Genomic DNA, 24481 nt, shown 5'->3' with positions numbered 1-24481 from the left:
TCAGCAGGAGTCCATCAGAAATGAGTTGCAACCTGCCCTACCTCTTCCCTTCTGCCGTGGTCTCCTGTTCCTCTATCAGACATGCAGCCGGCATTTGTGTGTTTCTGTCAGGTGCTCCTTCATGCTGTGGCATCCTCTACCACCCTGTCCCATTTCCACCTTCTTGCTGCCCATATTTCTCTTCTCTTCCTATGGGTACTGACTCTGTGCATACCGCTAAATGATCTTCCACCTCCCTTTCTAATTCCTCCCCGCCTCCATGTCGTAGGGGTTTGTCTCTGTAACTACAGGCTACAAGTTTCCCCCAGATTGCCTCATATTCTCCATTCCCATACGGGGGTGCTGCAAGCCTTCCTCAAGGCTGTGCTTGGCTGAGGACTGCTCTGAACCAAGGTGGTGACAAAGGTCTTTTTGCAGGGCTTGACACGGAGGTTAACTTCTGTTTATCTCTGCACAGCTGATACGAGCTGACACAGTCTGCCGTATAGGCACAGCTGAAGAAGTTACTCCAGAGCATTGAGGCTGGTGTCTGTACAAGGTTTCCTAGCTAACTTGAGTGCAAAGATCTAAGGGCTGGAACTGAACCAACCTCTGTGGTAAGAGACTACTGCCATTAGATTAACAGGGCCAGATTCCCTTTGCAAGCTGCAAAAAACAGAAGAGGAATGGATTTGGAACCATGTAGTTAACTTTTGTTGAGAGGAGGAATAAAAGGATTGCTGTTCTGGGTTTGGTTTTTCTCCCTTCCAATGTGCTCTGTTGGGCAGCACTCCTCTTTCCCATTTACTGTTCCAGGTGTGTATTATCCCTCACCCTGGGAAACTAGCTTCCCACATTTCTTGATTCAGAAGTCAGAGAACTGGCTGCAGAAAGCAATTGATCAGTTCATCCATGTCTTTCTCAGTGAGGGTAAAAGTTTCAGCCAGCTAAAACATGGGAATACATGTGCTAAACATGTGGAAGAGTTGCTACACCTGGCAGAGTTAGAAGGAGGATTATTTAAAATTGATTTTGTCCGTACCTCTTGTTTTTGTTACATTTCCTGTACTGACAAATAAGGATCTTATTAAAACCTGAACTTGCTATAGTATTGATTTGAGTCAGTTATAAGGCATTTCTAAGACAGTTATGGTCAATAAAAATCAATGTTAGCCGATTCACTTACGAAAGCAAATTATTTCCAGTAACCTTTTTTATGGCAGTGCTTGATACTAACCGTAGAAATCTGCAGGATTGCTGTACCTTGGGCAGGGATAGCCTAGTTCTGTGAAATACGGGACCATGTCTCTAGCTGTTCCAGAATAGACAGTGACTCCAGAAGTCATCAGAAGAACTAAATCAAACAGCTGGAAGATATCTGACCGGGGCTGATGAAGTGAAAGAAGAACTAATCTGTTTCCTCTGGCCAGTCTGGATAATGTTATCACAAGGTTATGTGCAGTAAAACTATCCAGTCCAGATGTGGGTTCATCAAGTATGAGTATTCCTGCCAAAGACAATAAGTTTAGCTGTGGAAAGCAGCATGTTTGATTTGGAAAATATGTTCTAAGTGAAATGGTGCTAGTGCATGAAACCGCGCAGATATATTCCTTCTTTTTTAAAGTCCAAAGTCCGTATTTCATACCAGCGTCACGTAATATTCAACAATGGCAATTTCTTGCACTATCTTACTGAACATGATGACCAAGAGTAATTATTTTAAATCTTATCTTGCTCCCACTGGAGACAAGAATTTTTTTTTTTATTTTTCATTGGGATGCAGATTTGGGTTCCTTGTTAATTTTACGTTCTTCTCTACAGTTTTTGCACTTTGCCGGTACAAATATCAGGTACATGATTATTAACTAATACAATGGTATAAGTTTTGTATCCTGCCTACTGCAATACTTTAACCTAAATGCTCAATATTTAAACATCTTGCATTATTAATGTGTAAATACTCACACAAGTGTTAATTTAGATAGCTCCTCCTCCCAACCTATGCTCTATTTTGCACCTACTTGCACATACATATTAAGAGATATGCATATGTTTGGAATTTTTTTGTTTGTTTTGCAATTGGTTGTTACAAACTTGAAAGAGTTTTATTATTTTGCAGTCTTTGTGTTATTATAGAACTTAGTGACCTCAATCAGAGCAAGGCAATGTCTGTACACAGGCATGGGTTTTGTGGTGAGGAGTATAACGCGTGTTTGAAAAGTAGTGAAAGCTTTACTTATTTTTCCTAGAACTAATTATTTTTTTACTTCAGTACCAGCACATCTATTCCTGAGCATCACTTCTTACAAAAAAAGACTTCTGCTTTCCCCACAATTACAAAAATATAACTTTATACAAGCAAAAATTTCTCAGAACCATTTCCCAGTGGAAGAGCTGATGGGAAATCTTGTTCAACAAGAGGCCCAGCCAAGATTATTAGTGCTTTTGCTATATATATAAGAGCAGATAGGGGATTCAATCCTGCAAAATCAACTGCGGGTTTAGCCTCATGTTTTGCTTCTGCTGAAGATGATGGAAATTTCTAGTTCACCTGTGGCATGAGCCAGCCACGTCAGTGAGTTGCACAAGACCACAATGACTGCATATGCAGCCAAGAAAATGACCTTCCCTGTTAACATTGCACATGTAAATGGGCTGGGTTGGAGGAAAGGAAAACAATCCCGACGTTATAGTAACCCAGCAGCCTTCCAAAGTAACTTGTGGCATGCAGTCAGATAAAAAACAAACCTCATACTGATATGCACAAACCAGAGCACTGCTGTGAGGGTGACTTCAGGCAACTTGCAGTAGTCTGCGTGATGGTGGTTTTAGAGGGCGGTGGGTGAAGGCTCCCGGGGGGCTTTGCCTGGCTCTGTCACTGCTGCTCCACTGGCAAAGGTGACAGAAGCGAAAGTGGGCTCTCCTCCATTTACTGAATTATTACTGTAATAATTACATTAGTATCTGTGATCAGCACTGATTTCAATTTAAGCAAACGGACCAGCACCCAGTCACTGTGCCTAACTTTGCCATCGAGAGGTAACCTCTGGCAGAGGGTGGCGTGAGACCTGTTAAGTGTCCTGAGTATGAACTCCTCAAGCTGCCCAGGGGCAACTGTGTGTATGACTCTTCCCTGAAAGCTCCTATCTTCATTTACTGCCCCATTTCCCCCAGTGGTCTGTGGTGGGCACGGGGAAGGTGTCAGGATTTTGCTCACCCGGGTTCCAGAGCAGCTGCACACCGATGCTCACTCTCCGCCTCTCGCCTCCCGAAACACCGCGGAGGTACTCGTTCCCTACCCTGGTGTTTGCACACTGACGCAAGCGTAGTTCTGCTATAACGTCTTCCACCTGGGTGGATCCGAAGGGTAACAGAGATAAAGCAAGAGTTTATATGCACATTCGTGCATAGATAAAGCTGAAAATATGATTAATGTGGTTAAAATTCATCTGGATGTTTCAGTGCTATCTGATCAAGAGACACTTGAAAATAAATCTTGATTTTAGAGATGATAACATTAAAAAAGGCTTAGCGATCAGCAATTTAGTTCTTCTTTCAGCCTCTCTAATGCTTTCTCTAGATTGTCATTTTGTATGAGCTTTGGAACAATTGCTGGTTTCTATCTTGAAAGAAGAAAAAGGTTTATAATTCATAATCTACATTAAAAAATGCCAGATTAGCTGTTCTGACTCCAAACACAGAGGATCTCTTGGATAATTCCTGTCAGACACATTTTTGACAACTTTATTTTTTTCCAACAGCTTAATTACCCTTTTTTTCCTTTGTGAGTCTGAAAAAAATTTTGGAAGGCGCAGTTTGGCAACGAACAATAGCGTTTCTCTGACAGTCAGGTGGGGGAGCAGTCGGTCATCCTGCCGCACGTGTGCGATGCATTTCTTAACAAGCTGGGGAGTGCTGGGTTTGTTATTGATCATGATTTGACCAGACTTGATTTTGCCTCCATGATCCCGGCAAGTTATCACGTCAAGCAAAGATGTCTTTCCACCAGCTAGAAAAATCAAAACTGAAAATTAAATTAATTTCCAGGGCATTATTTTGAAAAGTTGATTTAGTCACAGACAGAGGATAGGAGTTTTCGTTCCCTAACATCTTTTCCCCAACCCCTCCTGAAGCTTTTCCAAAGCCGCAGAGGCAGAATGGTCTTGAAAGAAAATGCTGACACCCGACTACAAGCTCATGTTCAGGAAATCTCTCTCCTCTGGAATGGAGTACGTGGCTTTAACCTTTGTCATTTCTCAACAGAATGGGGTAGTTGGGCGTTGAGGATAGCTCCATGAACTCAAGAAGCAACATCTCTTTGTCCTTTTGTTACCTCTCTTTCACTTGTGAAACATAAGTGAAAGGTGGCATCCTGCACCGGCTGCAGGGCTGGCAACTAAACGCTCGGCAAGAGCTTGCTTTGTGGAGGGAATTGTGAATTCAGAAACGGCAGGTGGAACAGCTGAATGACTAAGGCGCTGAATGGTTATACAGACAATAAGAATCTTAATCATGATTGAAATAAAAATTATTATGACTTAAATAAGACAAAAAGTCATTTAAATAATTGAGAAAAGGTGGCTCATACTCAGAGGTAAGGAAAGTAAAACAATGAAAACAAAACCTGATTTGGAATTAAATAGCAAATGAATTTTTCCTTTTTGCTGTATGATACTGTATGTAAACACACAGCGCTCTCTCATTATGATTAGATGTCATTTATTTCTAGTCTCCCTGTTGAAAGATTAACTCCACACTTGTTTCTTAATATATACATTTTAAAAAAGAAACCCATCCATCTGTAAACCACGTATTGCTCTATTTAAGAGTGACATATTGATTGCCATTGACAATGTGAAACCCATCAGCAGTTTAATCCATTTTACTAAGGCATTTAATGAAATAGATGATAAACAGCTTTTAAAAATAGTTTGACTAGTTTGCTGAAAGGGGTTTGTGCTCGGCGTATGTTACCTTACAAAGGCGCTGTATCTATAACTCAGTATGTTATTTCATCACAAGCTTTTCCTTTTATTGTCAGGAGAACGTCTAAGGTACAACTTCAGTTACATTAAGGATATGTGCTAAGAAAAAATTCCCATGGCAACGAGGAAGAAAAACCTCTACTGTAGAAATAAAGTTAAAACTTATTTGGCAAATACGCCTTGTCTTTGAGAGAGAGCATCTTCACTGAATCTCTGAGCTAACCTGATGTAAGAGTCTAGTGGAGACACAGCATGGGGGTTTTTACCTCCGAAGTATGGGTACTTTTTACTTCAGTTTAACAGGTCACGTGTCTACTTCTAATCCCCCTGGATTACTCAAGTAACTGCATGGGGTAAAGGCCATCTCTCCATTAGTCAACCTCACCCTGGAGAACATTAAACTAGTCCCACCAGAAAATGAAAGAAAAAGATGTGAGAAAGCAGAGACCCATTTTAAAGCCAAACAGAAGAGGAACTGTCTTTTCTTCTCCGTAAGGTTCTCTTAATTAATCCAAATGCGATATTTTATCCTGTTAGAATTGTTTCAATCTGAAGAGACTTCCTGCTTATGGCTATGCACCTTGCCACTCATCTTTCTTACGGGGTCTGGCCTCATTTGTCTGCTGTGTTACTGGGCAAGGTCTGCAATTAGCCTGTTTTGAATCTAAGCCATGAAGCCGATTCACGTCCAGCAGAGCTGGGACTGCAGGCCACAGTTATAACAATACCCCGCTACACTTCAGGAAACAAAACAGCAAATGAGTACAAGTCATAACAAAATTGGTTTTGAAAATAAATTTTGATCCCCCCCCTCCCCCAGTATCATTCTTTGTTTCCTCATACTTTCTTTCCTCATACTTTTTAAAGAATGTAGTTAAGTGACACATTTCCAATAGTTGTTTCTCAACTAGATTTTGCCATTCAAGAGACTGCAGAGTATTACTCTTGGCTGTGTATGTTTTATCTGAGAGTTAGTCAAATCATGAAATTTGGTTGCTCTTACCAGTGCTTCCTATAATAGCTAGCATCTGACCGCTTTGAACTTTTAAATTCAGATTCTGGATTATTGGCACATGAGAATGGGGATCCGATTTCCAGGTCCATGGCATTTTCATCTGCACGAGGTTTTCATACCAGGGAATCTGGGATGCCATGTTAACCTAACAGAAAGAAACAAGTCCCTTCAATTCAAACAATAAACTACTTAGCAATAAATACCTTCAAAGTTATGATGTTACAAGCAGAGAATATGTTAAAATAATATTGTTAATCTTCAGAAATACATGTAAGAAAGTTCTTTTACAGCCAAGTATGGTTTTCATGCCTTGCTTCTCATTCTGTTAATCACTAAAGCTATCTCTGTCCTCTGTTACTTTGGTAATTTATTGCTATTGGAAATTTTAAGTGTTTAAAATCTTTAATATAATTTGAAATTACACAAAACTGAAAATTGTGGAATCTACTTCAGATGCCATGGTGGCACAAAGGGAGCTGAAAAATTTCACTGGTTCCCTGAAATCCTCCTTGTTAGTCATCGTCTCTTTCCGCCTACTCATTCTTGCCAGCAAGGGCTCCCACCATTCCTAGCTGGACTGACAGTCCTTCTGCACCAGCCCTCAGAGGAATAATCTGGCTCAAGACTGAGAAAAAACAGAGCCTAGAAACAGACCTCTTCTCCTGCCTTATCCCCTAGCTTTACTAGATATATTTACAGTGGAGGGTTTAGCCTGCTGTCAATATTGCAGCCAAGAGCATGATTCTCCTCACAAAACTTCTGTGTATTTGACTGTGCAACGGTTGTGTCAACTTTGTGTTGTGAACTTCAGCTTTGTTTGGCTTTTAAAATGGCTTGCATATAGAAACAGGCATTGCTGGATATGCTCCCTGCTGAAGGGAAGTATATAATTTACAACTTTACCTGGTAGTTGAGTTCTTTGACCTCGAGAACGTTTGATTTTCCCCTGTATGTGAAATACAGACTGTTATCTTCTTCAGAGCAAAAAATAGTATCCTGGGCCTTGGTCTGGAAAAGTTATTAGGTTAATTACAATAGTTAATCACAATATCAAAAGTGCTGTTAAAATTTGAGTTCAGAAAAGGCGAAGCGCAAAGGGAAACATATTTTATGGGATATAATTGTTGATGAGTTACTGTAGTGCTAAAGTCTGAAAGGTTGAAATGAGTTATCTGTTAATCAGTGTGAAACGTACTTTGTTCTAGCGGCACGTATGAGGGCCAAACATGCTGTGCTATGCTCTTCTATTTGTTTTCCGTTTAAATGGAATCACTTTCAAAATGGAGATAAATGTCATGCCGCTATAAAGAGATTGGACTCTATTTTTGAGGAAAAAAGGTACTGCTTCAGCAATGTTAGCCTACCGGATCAAAATGGTGCATATTGAAATTCGTAAGTTATGGCAGCTAAAAATTAAGGTTCGCTGGAAGTATGTTCATTATTGAATTCCACAGGGACTCGTTAACTTGGAGGATTTATGAACAAGTAGGTGTGCAACAACGAGTACGGTCTCTTTTTCTCCTCCTTTGTTTTTTAAATTCACAGGTTGTCAACTGGAACTTAGTGTTCTCCGATATCAGTTAAAATAACAGAGTCTCTACTTGGCTTGGTTAACCTTTTGCATATAGTCGCAATTAAGATGTTTTTGCTGAGGCAGCTTTCTGGCTTTGGGTTTAATTCTGTGTGCATGCCTGTAGTTTTTACTCCAGACAGCCATATCTCTCCCACACCCTTGTGCCTCTCCTACGAGTCAGACACGTATCCCTAGCCAAGGCAAATGTACCTGTTGCCTGTGTAGCGGACCCTATCCGTGGCTGTGGTATCTTTGGCAGATGGTGACCACAATCTTTGTGGGCACCTCCTACCCTCACAGCAAACGAGGCTGATTAATCTTTTCAGTCTAGATGCACTGCGGAAAGCAACATGACACCAAGCAGCCTGAAAAGCCACATTAAAGCCTTCCAAGCTCCCCCTGCTGCCAAAGCACTCTGCGCTCTTGCTTACTTTTGTAAGTAAAAATTAAGTTGAACTTAATTTTTTAAAAAAACAGGTGGTCCCCAGCAAATATCGGGAGCTAGTTTTACAGCCCAAAGGCATGTCCTGGGAAAGCCGGTCCAGGCCATGCGCAGGGACTTTCTGCTTCATCCACGTATTTGAAGATCCCCTCCCATAGCCCCACCACCGTGGCATCTAAGCACGGTTTGCGTGGCACCGGCCTCATCCCCATTGTGCTCTTGTGGGGGGTGAGGATGCTTTCTGGTCCCCATTTCAGAGCTGGAGGAGGTAAGGGCTCACTGCCTGTAAAATGCCTGGTCGCCAGGCTGGCCACCCGCCTCTCCCAGCTCCCGGGCAAGTGCTGTAGCTGCAGGATGGCTGAGCCCATCGGGCCCCTCCCCGCTCCCCACAGGTCTCGCTCACCGGCAAACCCTCGTGTGCCACCTGGTTCCAGCCGACACCATCCAGAGAGACATTTTCAGTGGCTTCCTTCATGCTGGCAGTGGAAGGTCTTGCTTCCTGTGGTGGCTTGACTATCAGCTCTTTGAAAGCTGTGGAAATCCTTCTTGCCTTGGTTTTGAGCTCAGCCCTTTCCAGGCGCCTTTACCACAGCACCATTTCTCCTGGCGCGCTGTGTCTCTGCGGCTGGCGTAACCCCATGGACAGGGAAATATTGCCCTCCTCTGGGACAGTAACAGCTCGGGCTAAAGGTACATCAGATAGCGGCTTCGGCTAATCGCCTATCAGTCGTTGTCAGGAAAAACAAAGAACTGATAGCCCCTCTAGTTTCTTTTAGGTGCTTCCCTGGGTGGCGAGCACCAGGGGCAGTGACCTGCTCCGAGCCGGGGACAGCGGGGAGCTGCCCCTGCCCAGTGCCGGGGGGAGGCATGGTGGTGGCAGCGTCAGGCACCTGGCCAGCAGCGTGAGGGAGGGAGCCCGTGGGGCCCCAGCACCGGAGGATGTCGGGCAGAGGGTCTCCCGCCTTGGAGAGGAGCAGAAGCGGTGGGCAGACAGGCGAGGCAAAGGCCACGGCGCAGCCCTCCAACAGCATCAGTGTCCGGGGTGTCTCCTACACCGTCAGGTAGGGCCAGGAAGGCGGCATGGCGAGCCTCTGCCCGCCAGGAGCTGCTCCGACCCCAGGGGCTGAGGGGAGAGAGGCTGGGACCCGTGGGCTGTGAGTTTGGCTTCAGCCCAGTAAAGAAGGAGGGATGTTGCCAGGCTGCCTGCCTCGTGGCGCTGGGCCGCCTGCCACAGGGGTAGAGTACACGGCTTGAGGGAGACAGAACCAGCCTGTCCTCTGGAGGGTTCGCCGGTTCTTCTTCACATGTCTCTGAAGGAGATGCTTTAGAGGAGACTTCCAAAGATTGTGACTTTTCCCACTGCCTTTCTTACTGCTGCTAGAAGGATAACGTGAGGCCCTAAGAAAATGGTTAGGTGGATTAACGGCTAGCAAACATCGTCAACAAATAAAGCCTCAGTTCAAGTTTCCCCTTTTGGTTGTAGTCCAGAAGCCTCCTAGCAGTCATTCTGAAAAATCTGTTCAGACTTTGTTTTATCTTCCAGATAATGCTGAAGTTAAAATGTTAAAGCCTGGGGGGGGAGGGGGGAATTTTTTATTTCCCCCCCAACATTTTAAAATCCTTGCAGGCTCCCATCCCACATGCAAGTAGCTATAAACCATTCACTTGTTTATGCAAAACTTTTAATCTTCTCTATTTCGTCTTTTTTGATGTTTGTTTTCCAAGAGAACGTGTTGGCCGATGGTGGAATGTTTCTTTCTATCATAAAAAATGGACCCGGCAAATACTTAAGGATGTTTCATTTCACATAGAGAGTGGCCAGATTATGGGGATTTTAGGAAATTCTGGTAAGCTGTTCCAGTACTTTAAAAGAATAAGATCGGACTTAATATCGGTGACTTCCACAGCGGTATGAATGTGACTGAGGTCTGGGTTTTAAATAATGAAATTGCAGCTGGTTTTAACCCCTGCTTTGTAAAAATGTGGTGCTTGGTTTTCAGAGTTCAATCTTCTGTCATCTAACTAACAATTATAACTTCAATAAAAGATAAGGTTACTTCTAAACCCAAATGTTTCACTATGAAGTGTGAATTTGTATGAATTAAATGCTAATTTACACACATTCTACGTTTCCCGTTTACTTCCCCTTAACTAGCTGCATTTTCAGGACCTATTATTTCAATGTTATTGAGAGGAAAAAAATACTTTATTCTTTTCCTACGTCTCCATCCAAGCGAGGCTACCGCTCTTGAAATCATAAAATTAATCTCATCACATGATTAATTTCTTTTGTTTGAAAGGATCTGGGAAAACAACACTTCTGGATGCAATATCAGGAAGACTGGGACATAAAGACAACTTCTTTGGTGAAGTGTGTGTGAACGGGCGTCAGCTGAAGAAGGAACAGTTTAGAGATTGCATCTCTTACGTGCCACAGGTTGCCGTCTACATTTATTTTTGTGCACTGTGCTTCCTCTCGTGTAAAGAAAGTAAAGTTGCTAGTGTAAATGGAGTAATGTAATCTGACGGAGATTTTGCTAGTGAATTTGGTACAACGAGGTTAATAAATTGTATGAATGAAGGAAAGTTGTGCGAGCAGGGGCAAGATCTTAATTACTACAGGACTAACTGCTTCTTCCTCTTCACCTTTTTTTCCCAGAGTGACACTTTGTTAAGCTTCCTCACCATACAAGAGTCTCTGACCTACACTGCTTTACTAACTCTTCAGAAATGCTCCAACAACTTCATCAAAAAGAAGGTCTGTATTTTACCGTCTTCCACCAGAAAGGCAGACATGATGTCACGTAATGCTTTCACCGGCAGCATTTTCCATCCGTGGCTGTGTTTTACGTTTATAAGGTTTTGTAATCCTCATTCTGCAAATGGGGAGAAATCCTCCTGCCAAGGAGTAGGACACAAACTCTCTGGTGCTCCCCATCTCTGCAAGGGGCTTGTGCTGACGCCCCAGGGAATCACCATTACGCTGGGACAAAACTCTTCCGCCCAAAGCTGTAGCAGTTACTGCTGCAGGAGATACTGCTATTGGTATCGAGGTCAGTTCCCCTTCTCCGGCTGGGAAACACAGTTCTCTGGGGTGTTTAGGGCTATGTGTGCTGGCAAGTCTCATGGACAGCAGAGGTGACTTTGACACTGCTCTGGCTCCTGTAGGACGTCTCTCACTAACCAGAGCAGCTCCGAAAAGCACTGGTCTAATAAGCCCCCTACAAGCTACTTTCTTGATAAAATAGGTGTGTTTCAGATCTATTAAAGGACTCTTCTTGGCCTCTGTTGAGAGTAAAGATTGGTTATTCCTGACCAAAGGCCCTTGCTCTCTGTCTTGTCTCTTCACCTATCTTCCACTCGGTATTTTATACAATCCCAGAACAGATGTGCCTTTCTGCTCCCTTATTTTGGAAGCCAGAGCAGCATGTTATGCTTCAGACCTTAACTTCTAGTCCCACCTCTGAACTCTTCATCTCTTCATGACAACTGAAGCTAAAATTCTACTCATTTCAGAATAAATGAAAATAAAATTTAAAAAATAATAATTGAAATAATACATTAAAAATAATCAAATAGAAACGAGGCCAGATACTTTCCAACTAGAATGGATGCAAGCAGCATATTGGGAAAACCATAGCTTAATATTATGTCTCTTTTTCTTTCACTTTTTCATTTTGCACACAGGTATCTGAGTTGGACTGTGTTTAGTCTTTCTAAATTGTAATTTTTTTTCAGGTAGATGCAGTTATGGCTGAGCTGAGTCTCGGGTACATCGCTGACAAAATAATTGGAAGCCGTATTTTTGTAGGAATTTCTGGGGGTGAGAGGCGTCGTGTTTCAATTGCAGCCCAGCTATTACAAGATCCCAGTAAGTACCACTGCATGGATTTCCAAAATTGAACAAAGCAGTGTCACTTTGCACTCCCACCGTGGACCTCCATAAACCACTTTAAAATACAAAAGCATTTATATTCTGTAATTCAGCAAAAGCTAGTCTAGTAACGACAGAAAAGGATGAGCAGTAACTCAGGTCTGCCATTAATCTATTAGTTGATCTTGGAAAGTAGACGATTTTAAAATCTTAGGGACTGAACATAGGTTTAGACTTGCATTTATCTATTTTAAGTCTTTCCGGGCTCACCCTTCCCGTGTATGAAACGTTGGTTGTGGCACAGTAATTTATAGTTTTTTGAGCGCATTAGAGCCATACATGTGCAAGCATTGAGCCTTGTAGTGGAGTAGCTGCCATTGAGCCATGCGTGCGTGAGCACCAGAGCCAAAAAGGTACTTGGCACATGAGATTTGCTCATTTGGAAAAGACATAAACAGAACAGAGTAAATGCTCAGAAGTGTAATAGCCCTCATGTTGCATTGCCCTTGATAAGAAACCAGATATTGATGAATACCACACTTCTATATGTGGTTGTAGATTTACTGTAAAGAAAAAAAAAAAGGAGATGAATGAAAATCAAAGTGGGGTAACTATAAGGATTAGCCATGGGAAACAGCACTGTAAATTTTGTCTGTTTTGAGATAGTTTCTTAAAGGTGCCAGAATCTTATGGCGTGAATGTATAGCACGCATTTATTGGATTCTGGAGTCCTCGTAGCGGTGCAGATGTGCTAGGACTGCATATCAGGCAGGAAGGAGCATTTAAATAGCAAAGTGAGGTATTTCACAGGTACTGTGTGCTACTGGTGGCTCCTGGAGAGTTCATTGGGTGTAGTTATTGCTCAGTAAGTTCACTAAACTCTATAGTAAACACAAAGTAATTCTGTGTAGATAAACCTACAGAGAAAGCTCTCCTCCCCCCTTATCCTGATCAAGGTTGAACTGCCCTCTTCTGTGCTATGTCTCATCTCTGTAAAAATAATGGATTTGACTGTAACTTTTACCCTTCCATGTGCAATGAAATCATGAAGAAAATGCAGTAAAAAAACCCTACCTCTCTCATCTATGGAATTATATATGCTGTATTTTAACAACTCTTAATTTGTTCATAACAAATTCTGTGTGTATATATAGATTTACTTCAGATTATAACTTCTAGCTAATTATGTCAGTTATATTTACATTTGTATACATGATGAAATTTATCATTATTGTTCGTAGAAGCAGATGTATATATCAAATCTATTCTGGTAATTTTCAGATTTCACCTGAACTTAGAAAAAAATGCGTATGCTCTGATCCTGCAGTAGTTTTTTATGTCCTTATTCCTAGTCATTGAAACTGAACCACTGAAGCTAGCTAAAACGGAAAGATCCCATCATGGCAATAGCTATGCATACTCGGCTTTACACGTGGAACTTCACATGTAAAGTAATTTCTATACTATTTGCCAAATTAGCTTCAAAGGCAGACGCTGTAACATTTGCTCCCCATTTGCCTGAGTTTTAATGCTGTTCCTTGTCATTTCACAGAGGTCATGCTACTTGATGAACCAACGACAGGGCTGGACTGCCTGACGGCAAACCAGATTGTCTCGCTGCTCTCAGAGCTTGCACACAGAGGCAGGATTGTGATCATGACAATTCATCAGCCTCGCTCGGAACTCTTCAGGGTAAATGATATCTACTCACTATTTGCTTTTTTTACACCAGGCTTTCTAGTACCTAGGTTCTTTTCAGGATAAAAGTACGAGATCGAGTATAGTTGCCTTCAAAAGCTCTCTTCTCTTCCCCTGCATAAATACAGGCTTGTCTTGAACTTCACAGCTCTGGCCTTCTGCCAGTCACAGGGCACTTTGGATCACATGCTGCCCTGTGAAAATAGTATGCACACTGACTGTGTGCCTAACCTTTGTGTTATACAGCTACCCAAATCAAAAACACTGGAAGAAGCCATGTAAATCTCCCGTGTGTGCAGGCACTGTAAAAACTAGCGCTTTATTTATCTTTACGTATTCATATTTCAGTAACACTTGCATCTTGAGACAGATAAAGCCGTGATTTGGGAATGGAAAGGGAGAAAAAAAAAATCTTTTTTCCTTTTTGCATCAAGTGATGTGGGTACACCTTGGTCATGCGGTGGGGCAGGCCTGCCTTGCCGGGCTTGTGCTGGGGAGAGCATTTCTCCCTTCCCAATACTCTTTCGCACTTTGCTCTTCTGACACATCCACCACCCACCACGTGACTGCACGGCACCTCTTCCCTGGCTGGCTGAATTGAGTGTAAGTGGTCGTGAAGCCAGAGGGGAGTGACAGTGGTTTTCTGGACTGAAAGAAAGCAGTCCTGGCGCCTTGGGAATATGGGTCGATCACAGCTGGTGGGAACCCTGCCCTGGCAAACGTTCACCCGAAGAGCAGTGCTGTTAAAAGTCCTTAAGCACTTCAGGATAATCTTCCCAACAATTTGGGGATTTTACAGACTGGGGCTATTAAGCGCCAAAGGAGGTCTGTCAGTAAGTGAAGGTGCATTAGAAGTGAAGTCAGAAGTCCACAGCTCCCATTTCTGTTTGTGGATTACCTCTGTATGCTGCTGTTGCTGACAGTTTTGAGAAGCACTAGTTTTAAGAGCTTACAAACGTGTCATCTTGCATAACCACCCAGAGGAGCGATAGAAAGGACAAACTTCCTTTGACAGAAATATTCTAGGGAAGTTTGAATGCGTCAAAACAGTTTTCCTGTCAAAGCATTTTTATTACCAAGACAGTAGGTGTACTCAAGAACTAATGTACTGCTTCTCAGTATTTATTGCTGATATATTAATTTGCTCCCCGCAGTTATTTGACAAAATAGCCATCATGAGCTTTGGAGAAATGGTTTTCTGCGGGAACCCTATGGAAATGATTACATTTTTTAGCAATTGCGGCTATTCTTGTCCTGAGCAATCAAATCCTTTTGACTTCTATGGTAAGTTTGTCTAAGTTGTTTTGGTAAAAATATGTGTTTCCTTTAGACAAACAAGTTTTCTTCCCCAAATTAAAGTTCATCCAGAGATAGAAATGTGTTCGAATTCTTTCTAAACTTTGTAATTGTGCTCAGCTCGGAGATGAGAGAGCTGCGCCCGTGTAACCTTCACTGACTCCGTAAAGCAGAAGTTGTTTGCAGAAGGACTGAAACACAGCAGAAAGGAGTAAATTACCAACAAAAAAAGAATCTCAGCTTCATGAAACTTGTGGATTCCTGATGGCATCTCCCTGTGGCTGTCCACTGGACACTGGAAAATCAATTTGATCCCAAAACTGTGGAAGGTCTTCCGCTCTTATGGACTTTTGTGATGCCAAGCAACTGAAGACAGTTGTTGCCTGAAGGGAAGGATGCGGAATAAATACAGGATGACTGAGGCATCAGTTTCCAGAGATTCACAATTTGAGGCTTCAGAAAGTTTAGGGAGTTGCTGATACCAGGGTGAGCTGGTGGAGCAGAACATATGGATGCTTCAGGAGATGATGGTGGCAAGCTGTTGGCAAAAGCTGAAGAGTACTGTTGTCCCAATTCAGGATGAAAGAAAGTGTCAGCATGAGATTGTGCGTGTGTATGTGTATATACATACATGTGTGTGTATATCTATCCATCTACTATCTTTTTTTAATCTAGTATGTAGGTTGATTTCTGACGATACTAGCTGTGTGTTAACCAGGGAATTTGACCAATCCAAAAAGCTGTATTCAGAAACGTGGCACATTCAGAGGAGGCAGTGTTTTTCTATTGTCTGGATGGCATCCTAAACTCAGAGAGAAGAGAGGATGGTTGTTGACGTGAAGCTGGAATGGGATGAAGCTGAAAATACTGGTGTGACAGTGAGGATAATTTTGCCTTCGTGAATTTGAATAGTCTTGAAAAGCATAGATGATTTGAGATTTAGACCCAGTTTTTAAAAAGCTTGGTGAAGAGAGTACTGCATTCTTCAAATGTCAACCTTTGAATGTGACAAGAAAAGGAAAAAATACAGTTTAGAGCAAAGAATCATCAGAATATTTAGTCTTTGGAAAATTGGTAGTTTATATTTTTTTGTGTGGTTTAATGATGCAAATGAAAGGATGGATTCTGATATCATTTACACCAAGAGCAGAGGAAAACAGATCCTATGCGTTGAGTGTGGATTATAGAATTGAAATGTCACATGTTGTGTATATGTAAAAAGCACAAATGCGTGGTAGGCATTAGCTATTTGGTCTAGTGACTAGTCAGTGGTGTTATTTTTTAAAACACACCTGCTTGCCATTTATTTTGTGTGTGACTTCCAGCAAGTCACACTGGCCAAGTTTTAAAAAGCATGTCTGCATTTTTTATGTTCATATTTACAAAAGTGATGACTTCATTTTGGATATGTTTACCATTAAAGACAATTCTGCTGAATTCCAGCTTTCAGAACACCAGGAAAGTATTCATAAGCTTAATTCAGGATTAGAGGACAAAACAAGAATCCTGGACAAGGGCTCCTTTTCTCTTCTTCAATTTGTATTTTGAAGTTGAGCATAGTACTGGAAAACTGAACTCTAAGGATGACAGAAACCTTAAGAATAAATAACTGATAAAGACATCTTAGCCGATGTAGAAGAGTAATATAAAAATCTGTAAGAACAGCTATTCCTGAGAACAACAATCTAGTTTTTGAAACTGAAGATAATTCATTGTTATTAGGGAAAAGGGAAATTCCTAATGCATTTTAGCTGCATTATTAGCAGCACTATTGCTGAATCTGTAGGACTTGTACAAGTAACACACACAAAGTTCCCATCTGCCAGTAAAAGGATTGCTGGTGTCAGGAATAGGTATAGGTGGACTTATTAGAAAGGAACATTAACTCTGTGAAGTATTTACCTTTCATGAGTTCCACGGCAGTAAGTAATATTTTCTTCAGCTTGGGCTGAGCCTGCTAGGGGAATTTGGCCTGCTGATCTGACTTCCCAGTAAAACAGAAGTATGTCTGAGAAGGAGGTGGGTGAAACCCAGTGCAACAATGCAGTAACAGCTCAAGTAAGAGAAGAGCAGTGTCTCTGCAGCATGTGCTCAGACTAACTGGAAAACAAAGCTCCATGGTTATGGAGGAGCAGGCAGAGGACAAGGGGGAATCAGGGAGCCATGTCTGACCGTTTGCCTGAAAACCTGAGAAATACATGACCAGAAAGTCATCTCTTCATCCTCATCGGTGTTCATCCTCAGCTGGTGCTCTGTCTTGCTCTTGGCAGCAGTAGCGTTTCACTGGTGGCACAGCTCTGTGCCGTGCAAGGAGAACGCTAAAGGTCTGACCAACACACCGCTCAGTCCCTGCATTTCCAGATAAAGGACTCGAACTTCAGGGTCCTACAGAGGCCACAAAACAGAGAGATTTATCGTGGCTGCACAGCTATTCATTCATGCTGTTTCTAAAGGAAGGGAGGAGTAAAAGAAACCTTGAATACTTTCAGTGGACCTTTTCTTCTTTGCAGATTTTAGGATAGAGACAAGGAAAGGTTAGTTGCAAGGGGGGAAGGGGTATGAAGGGAAAGTGATGTGTAAATATAGTAAACACTTTGTAAATTTACAGTGGATCTGACATCCGTGGACACCCGCAGCAAGGAACGTGAACTCGAAACCTACAGTAGGGTTCAGGTAATTGTATCAGCCTACAAAAACTCGGAGATCTTTAGCAAAGTACTGGCAGCCATTGAAAGAACAAAGTGTATGAAAGAGCTGCCACCAATACCATTCAAAAACAAAGACTCACCCAGTGCCTTTTACAAACTATGGATTCTTTTACGGTAAGACTTTTTTATTTCCCCCCCCTTTTTAAGAAAAATCTTTTTTCTTATCCACAAATTTTTTGGGTCCCCGTCCCCCCCCATATATAAATGCACTTTCTTGTTTATTTTGTCTACCACTGTACTTGTCTCTGTCTTTTTTAATACATTACATTTTTGTGGACACATTGTGTGTAAGATTTGTTCAAAGCTAAATACCCTACCAACATGTGGTCAGTCATAGCTAACAAGTATATTGTTACTGTTTTGTTTCATTACCAGGAGGACAACAAGAAACTTCTCCAGAGATAAGATGGGCATCATCATGCGTCTCCTCCAGAATCTATTATTTGGCTTGTTTGTAGCATTTTTCCTTCTTAGACTAAGGAATGACCTGGTAAAAGGAGCTGTGCAGGACCGTGTGGGGCTCATCTACCAGTGCGTGAGTGCCCCCCCCTACACAGGGATGCTCAATGCTGTTGCCCTTTGTGAGTTTCTGTCCTGTATCATGTGCAGCAGCAGGTAGTGCTGCCACTATTTTGTAAATAGTGAAAAAGTCTTTTTTGAAGGCAGCCATTTAAAGGATCTTAACAGTTTTAGGTAATGTCAGAGCTGATACAGAAGTATGAAATTCAAAGGCGAAGCAACAGGAAGCTTCGCACCACAGAAAAAGATTAGCCCATCAGAGGGGCTCCAGGTTCACTGCACTTAATGAACGGATATGCCCGGATCCCTGCCTCACCCTTTTTGCAGCTGGCCTGTGTGTGGAGGGTTTATTCTGAACTGTGCAATAGCCCTTAACTTGCCTGCATGTAGCATTATAAAGGCAAGCAAAGTCTAGGTCTGTAGTTAACACCTGAAGTGAGATCAAAACCAAAGGCATGGAAAGGACAGAAGAACAAACCAGCTTTGACAGCAATTAAGGATAATTAAATTTAAGAGTATTCTGTGACGATTACAGTTTTCGTAGAGGGTGTTTCTCCTACAGCTGCCATACTAAGACCAGCAGTAGTTTCTATTTACAGTCCTAAAACCTGTTTTGCTCATGTAGGGAACATACAGTGCTGTCATCACCTTGGGATGAGAGCACCTCAAGAAATTATCCAGTGTCGGCAGTTTTTTCATGTCTTTAATTTGTATCTGCAAAAAGAGAAGACTGTCCTGCATGCTGCCTAGTCAGGTCTCTTTCATTAGGCTTACCAACTTTTGCAATCTGCAGGGAGCATGTTTTGCATTTGTGGTGGGGGAAAAAGTGATCAGACTGGTTTAGACAGAATGTTTCTGATATATTCTCAAAGTTGTCTCTGTGTTTCAGGTCATTTTTGCTAGCAACAAGTCTTGCTCTCTTTATTCAAAGGTGATTTAATTTATTTCTTACATATTTAATCCAGTCCCACCTTTACGTGCTATCAGTGACCAAGAAAGTAAAGATGGCTTGTATAAGAAGTGGCAAATGCTTTTCGCTTATATAGTACATTTCCTGCCCTTCAGTGTCATCAGCGTGGCAATTTTCAGCACCTTTATATACTGGTAAGCACTTATACCATCTATTGGATTGTTTTTTTCTTCTTGTTATCAGTTTCAATTCCCATGTCAGCAACGGGCCTCCTGGCATGTCTTCCTGCTATTGTCTCTCAGAATGATTACAGAGAAAGCTTAAGGGAAGATGACACAGTTTTAAGCCTTCTTTTTCAGGCAGTGTTAAAACACTTACTGAGTAAGTAAGTTACCAGTTCTGTAGGTAACTTGAGAAGTTTTAATGGGCCCGGGACATTTATTATTCTTGTGTCATACCAAAAGCAGGAAGTGTCATTTTACATTACATTTAGAAAGATAGGAAGTAAGAGGGGAAAAAAGTGAGGAAGACAACAGTAGGTACGTGACAGTAACAAAGCTTCATATTTCCTGGGACATTTGGGGTTTAGCTACAGCATATGGAAGTGATGAGATTTGGATGCCCTTCTTCCACTCTCCAGAGAAAGGCACTAAAGTAGATTTCTGATAGTGGGAGAAAGGGTTTGATCGTAAAGCTTGCTTTTTTCCCCCAGTACATTAATTTCCTCGCATCATTGTGAAGTAGTACCTCAGAATGGGATGATGAAATATTTCATCTGTTCGTTGCCTTATCTATCATATAGGTCTGCTCTTCTTCATTTCTGTTCCATTGATTTCCCACCTTCCACTTGCTTATTCTGAACTTAATACAGTCCATAGCTGCTGGCATAAGCTAATAGCAAAGTAATAAGGACCAATTTCTGTCCTTCAAGCTTTTCCTGAGTTTTTTGTTTTCCTAATTATGAAAGGAGTGGTGTGTAGTGCACTAAAGGTTTGTTCAAGCGAGGCCATCTTTCTCTCTGTCCTCTTAGCTACCTGGGCTTCTATTTCTGCAAGCTGTCGGTGCTGCCTGCTTCAGGCAGTGCTCCCCGAGAAGTCCTTTTCCACAGACGAACAGAAATTACTCCTCCGCCCACTAAGCGTTTAGAGGACGCACTGTGCTCACCAGAGCCCTTCCATTTCTGCCTGCTAGTGAGCTGGTTGCCAAGAAGGCAGCCATTTGGAAGGCATCTTTTCGGGCTCAATGATGGAAGCTTTGTGGAGCTCCTGAAGATCACGAGCCACTCTTTGTCACACTCACTCCTTGATGAACAGGAAATCCGTATGGGCAGAGACTTTGCCCTTGTGCTTTGGTAGTTTTAAACACAATCAACAATAAAGAGTGTGGTTCCGCTTAATGGATAATATTTACAGAATTTACAGATATTAGCCTCCGCATATCTTTGCTATCTTGTGGTTGTTTGGAAGCCATCAGTGATGTGTCAGAGTGATTTCATAGTGCCCTTAGACCTCTTAGGGCAAGTAGTTTCTCTGTGAAATTTTGAAGATTGTACCTGCGCAGGACTAACTTTTGGAGAGGCTTTGATAGCCTCTGGTATGTGTTCTGACAAGCCATTTCTCTCAGAGTTTGTGTTTGTAGGGTCAGACAGCTTGGGTCAGACAGACCCAGACTCTTACCTGATCAGACACAAGGCAGATCTGGCCAAGAACAAATACAGCCGCTTTTGCAATCAAGTAAATGTACTCTGTTTATGCAGATTTTCCTGGCTAAAGATACCTCTGGGAAATGTTCTAAGAGTTTCTCTTATCCTACCATTCTATTGCTGTAACGTGCTCTCTTCTGAATTGTTTTTTTGCTTCTCTTTTAGGCTTTCTTCTCTTTCTATTCCTACCCCAGATTTACTAGTCTGTGTCTACATAGCTCTGTGTAAAGTACTAGAGCACTTCAGAGAAGGTGATACTTTTATGCTAGGACTTTGGAGAGCTGTTTCTTCTGCACCAATCTGTGATTAAAGGTTGTTAAATACCTGCTAGCTCATTGAATATTTAATACTTGAAGTCAATGTTCAGCCATCTATTTATAATAGAGATTATTTTGATATTACATGCAAAAAATGCTACAGGAAAGTTGTAAGAAAATTAATACTTCTATTTTAAGACCATGTTCGAACATCATGGATTGAAAAAAAGACATAGAGCCTTGCATTGAGCAAGGAAAAAGAAAATAAAATGTTGGCTAGCTGCTTGTTAGCGAAGTAAAGCATGCAGTCTGTCCCTAGCATGAGGCAATCTTTGTATGAGGTATTTTGGAAAAAGAGTAATATGTCACCATGTAATAAAAGGTTTTGTCATCTGTCATATACACTATAAGGCTGAATTAAGTTTGCCAAGCAATTGCTGGCCTCTCTTAACTTTTCAATCTTTAGTACAGGCTGGGGGGGGGGAACGACACTTTTTTTCCTTAGGCAAGCTAGGGAAAAGCTGGGAACCACATGCTGTATTAAAGAGTGCAGGAGTATGGAGGAAATAGCATTTGGATTAATTACATGGGTGGTGAATTCAATTAGCCTTCCGTTTAATCGAGTATATCCATTTTTACATTTGCATGCACAGTATCAGAAGTGCACAATTCCATCTGTTAATTATCTGCATGAAGACGTTCTTTAAATATGTGACTTACGTAAATAACTCCCACTGCAGAGACTCAAAAAGGAGGAGGATGTTAGTTTAAGGGATTGTAAAAGCCACGGTGGTTATCTTGAAACAACATGGATTTCTGCTACAATTACAGCTTTACATAACCCTCTTTAATCTAGATGGAGAAAAGCTAATATATCTGCACTTACGTCACAATGCTGAGTGGATGTCCTTTATGTTAAGGCTCCAAACAACATAGTAAGGGTTAAGACATAAACTGCTCGCTTAATGAGCTGTAATTGAAAAAAAAAAAATAAAAACAAAAATAAAAACTATGTTCCAAGTTTAGTACCCAAATGCTGTTTTGTAAATGTTCTTTTGCTTATTTTTGTACAGGACTTCAGGGTTGTATCCTGACGCTTCCAGATTTGGAATTTTCTTTTCTGTTGTCTTAGCGTCTCATATAATTGGGGAACTACTAACACTTGCTATACTTGGCGTGGTTCAAAACACAAATATAGTCCAAAGCGGAGTGGTGCTACTTAATTCAGCAGGTGTGATAGTGGGAACGGGACTAGTAAGGTAGGAAAAAGTTTTATTTCATTATGGTGTTAATGTTAAAATAATCTACCTATAGAAGAGTTTCACGAACAGTCTGTATTGCTGAAGCACAATAATGCACAGGTAGCAATGGAAAGAAAGTGCAACTGTTATCCTTCAGAGGTAGAACTGCCTAATCGTGTTAGGCCTTGTTCTAAACACACAAAAAGGACAGTATCGTTGATGATATCTAAAGTTAACTTTTTCCACTTTTTGCAAAAAAATTGAAGATAGAACTGAGCAATTAATATCTATCAGCTCAGCTGAATTCTTACGCTGATATTATCACATGAAATGCCATCCTCATTAGAGGATTCTACCAAAAAAAAAATAAATCTTACAACTTTTAGTAACTGCTGGAACTTATCAGGTATTAAACACTAGGAATGATGTTTTTTAAAAAAAGTTGTTCTCAACTATCTTATTAGTGTTATTCTCCAGTTTAGTCATTAAACTTTTCAGCCACTTTTTCTATCTGTGCAGACTTAACTACATAAAAATAATAAAGTAGTTTAGTAAATATGCAGGAAAATTCTGATCCACTTGCTCTGTTTACTGTGCAAATAAATACTTTTGCATTGTAACTGCATGAACTTTGAACAGTTTTCCTCTTATATTTGTCAATACTGAAATTACTATTTGTTAAGAAACATATAATAAATTGTCAAAAAAAGTTTTCTTGAGATGTTGAGAAAATATGTGCTCACATGAGATCTTTCAAATGAAAATGAAGTAAGCCTAACAAAAGATGACGTCAAGTTGTCCTCAAGAAAAGCGTATGAGTCTTCACAAAGCTGATGATGCTTTGTCTCTTCAAAGTAGATCTCAGCTAATACTTGCTTATCAAATAAAACTAAGTTCATATCTAATTCATTTGGTCCCTGCCTAATTTCAGGAACATGTATGTTTACAGTGACAAGACAGTTATTCCCACTACCATAGTCTAATGCCTTAATAAATTTAAAGAACTATTAGAGTGGTTTCTAACCTTATTTTACAGTAGAGACATTGCTAATTAATGTGGTGAATCTCTGATGATTAAACTTCATAGGCAATGAAGGATATTAAAATTAGCATTGAGACGGGTTGCGGGTTTTTTTCTGTTCATTTGTTTAATCATAAATTCTTGCAGTATTTTAGGTGCAGAAATTGCTCAGTCTTGTTGAATAATTATTCTTTGCTTCATTTTTGTGTTGTTACTACTGTTTCGGTGAATTGATATTCAGTCTTTTTTGGTTTTGAAGATGGAGTGAGGGGCTGGTGGTTTCTTACTTTGGAAGCAGCACATTTTTGCAACTAAGGTTTATATTCGGTCTTGTCATTTTCAGTTTATTGCTGCAATGTGAATGTCAAAAAACTTCATAGAATTATTTGTGACTGCCCATAAACAAGTCAGGGCTGAACATTATGACACTGTACCAAAGTCAGAGACAGCCTTCATGGTTGTCTCCTCATTTAGCACTAAAATGGACTTTATGTTTGAAAACCCTACATGTACGGCCAAGAACTGTTTCTGTAACAGGCTAGGACCAAAGATGAGCACTTGTTTTAATTTGGGGTAGAACTGGCTCTTGGAGTGTAGCAAAAGCCAATTTAACTTCTCTGTTTCTTTAAGGACCATTGAAGAAATGCCGACACCTTTTAAAATACTCAGTTATCTTACCTTTCAAAAATACAGCAGTGAGATTCTTATAGTCAATGAATTTTATGGCTTAAACTTCACATGCGGTAAGTGTTCAAAAAAAAAAAAAAAGGCCTTTAAATCCATTGTAAATAATTTTAATAAGATGTCAGTGCTTATTTTCCTTCTACGTACAATAAAAGGATCTTGATACGTTAAAGATAACAACTTCTTAAAAAAAGCTTATTAATTAGCAAGATGTACTATAATGCCATATCATAGAATCACAGAATGGTTTGGATTGGAAGGGACCTTAAAGACCATCTAGTTCCATCCCCGCCCTGCCATGGGCAGGGACACCTTCCAGCAGACCAGGTTGCTCAAAGCCCCATCCCACCTGGCCTTGAACACTTCCAGGGAGGGGGCATCCACTACTTCTCTGGGCAATCTGTTCCAGTGTCTCACCACCCTCACAGTAAAGAATTTCTTCCTAATATCTAATCTAAATCTACCTTCTTTCAGCTTAAAAAACCCTCATCCTATCACTAGACTCCCTGATAAAGAGTCCCTCTCCAGCTTTCTTGTAGGCCCCCTTCAGGTACTGGAAGGCCGCTATAAGGTCTCC

The 24481-nt window shown here is 41.1% G+C and overlaps 2 protein-coding genes across 2 annotated transcripts in view; one reads left to right on the top strand and one right to left on the bottom strand.

Annotated features, from left to right (window-relative positions):
- Positions 1–8606, bottom strand: part of ABCG8 (ATP-binding cassette, sub-family G (WHITE), member 8) — a 13899-nt gene extending 5293 nt beyond the window's left edge. Inside the window, exons 1-6 of the mRNA XM_009325325.1 lie at positions 8419–8606; positions 6883–6987; positions 5968–6124; positions 3750–3988; positions 3197–3329; positions 1217–1486 (exon numbers count right to left, since the gene is read on the bottom strand). Of these exons, the coding sequence (XP_009323600.1) occupies positions 1217–1486; positions 3197–3329; positions 3750–3988; positions 5968–6124; positions 6883–6987; positions 8419–8469 (955 nt within the window). The 5' untranslated portion in view covers positions 8470–8606. The remainder of the gene's footprint in view (positions 1–1216; positions 1487–3196; positions 3330–3749; positions 3989–5967; positions 6125–6882; positions 6988–8418) is intronic.
- A 327-nt stretch (positions 8607–8933) lies between these two features.
- Positions 8934–24481, top strand: part of ABCG5 (ATP-binding cassette, sub-family G (WHITE), member 5) — an 18767-nt gene continuing 3219 nt past the window's right edge. The window contains exons 1-12 of the mRNA XM_009325324.1: positions 8934–9055; positions 9720–9841; positions 10295–10431; positions 10654–10752; positions 11733–11865; positions 13421–13560; positions 14721–14850; positions 17471–17684; positions 17946–18151; positions 19055–19193; positions 22032–22217; positions 23851–23969. Of these exons, the coding sequence (XP_009323599.1) occupies positions 8934–9055; positions 9720–9841; positions 10295–10431; positions 10654–10752; positions 11733–11865; positions 13421–13560; positions 14721–14850; positions 17471–17684; positions 17946–18151; positions 19055–19193; positions 22032–22217; positions 23851–23969 (1747 nt within the window). The remainder of the gene's footprint in view (positions 9056–9719; positions 9842–10294; positions 10432–10653; positions 10753–11732; positions 11866–13420; positions 13561–14720; positions 14851–17470; positions 17685–17945; positions 18152–19054; positions 19194–22031; positions 22218–23850; positions 23970–24481) is intronic.

Source organism: Pygoscelis adeliae, unplaced genomic scaffold (assembly GCF_000699105.1).
Source record: "Pygoscelis adeliae isolate BGI_AS28 unplaced genomic scaffold, ASM69910v1 Scaffold96, whole genome shotgun sequence".
Taxonomy (NCBI): domain Eukaryota; kingdom Metazoa; phylum Chordata; class Aves; order Sphenisciformes; family Spheniscidae; genus Pygoscelis; species Pygoscelis adeliae.
Note: the sequence above shows the minus strand (reverse complement) of the source record. Positions and strands in the feature narration are given on the sequence as shown.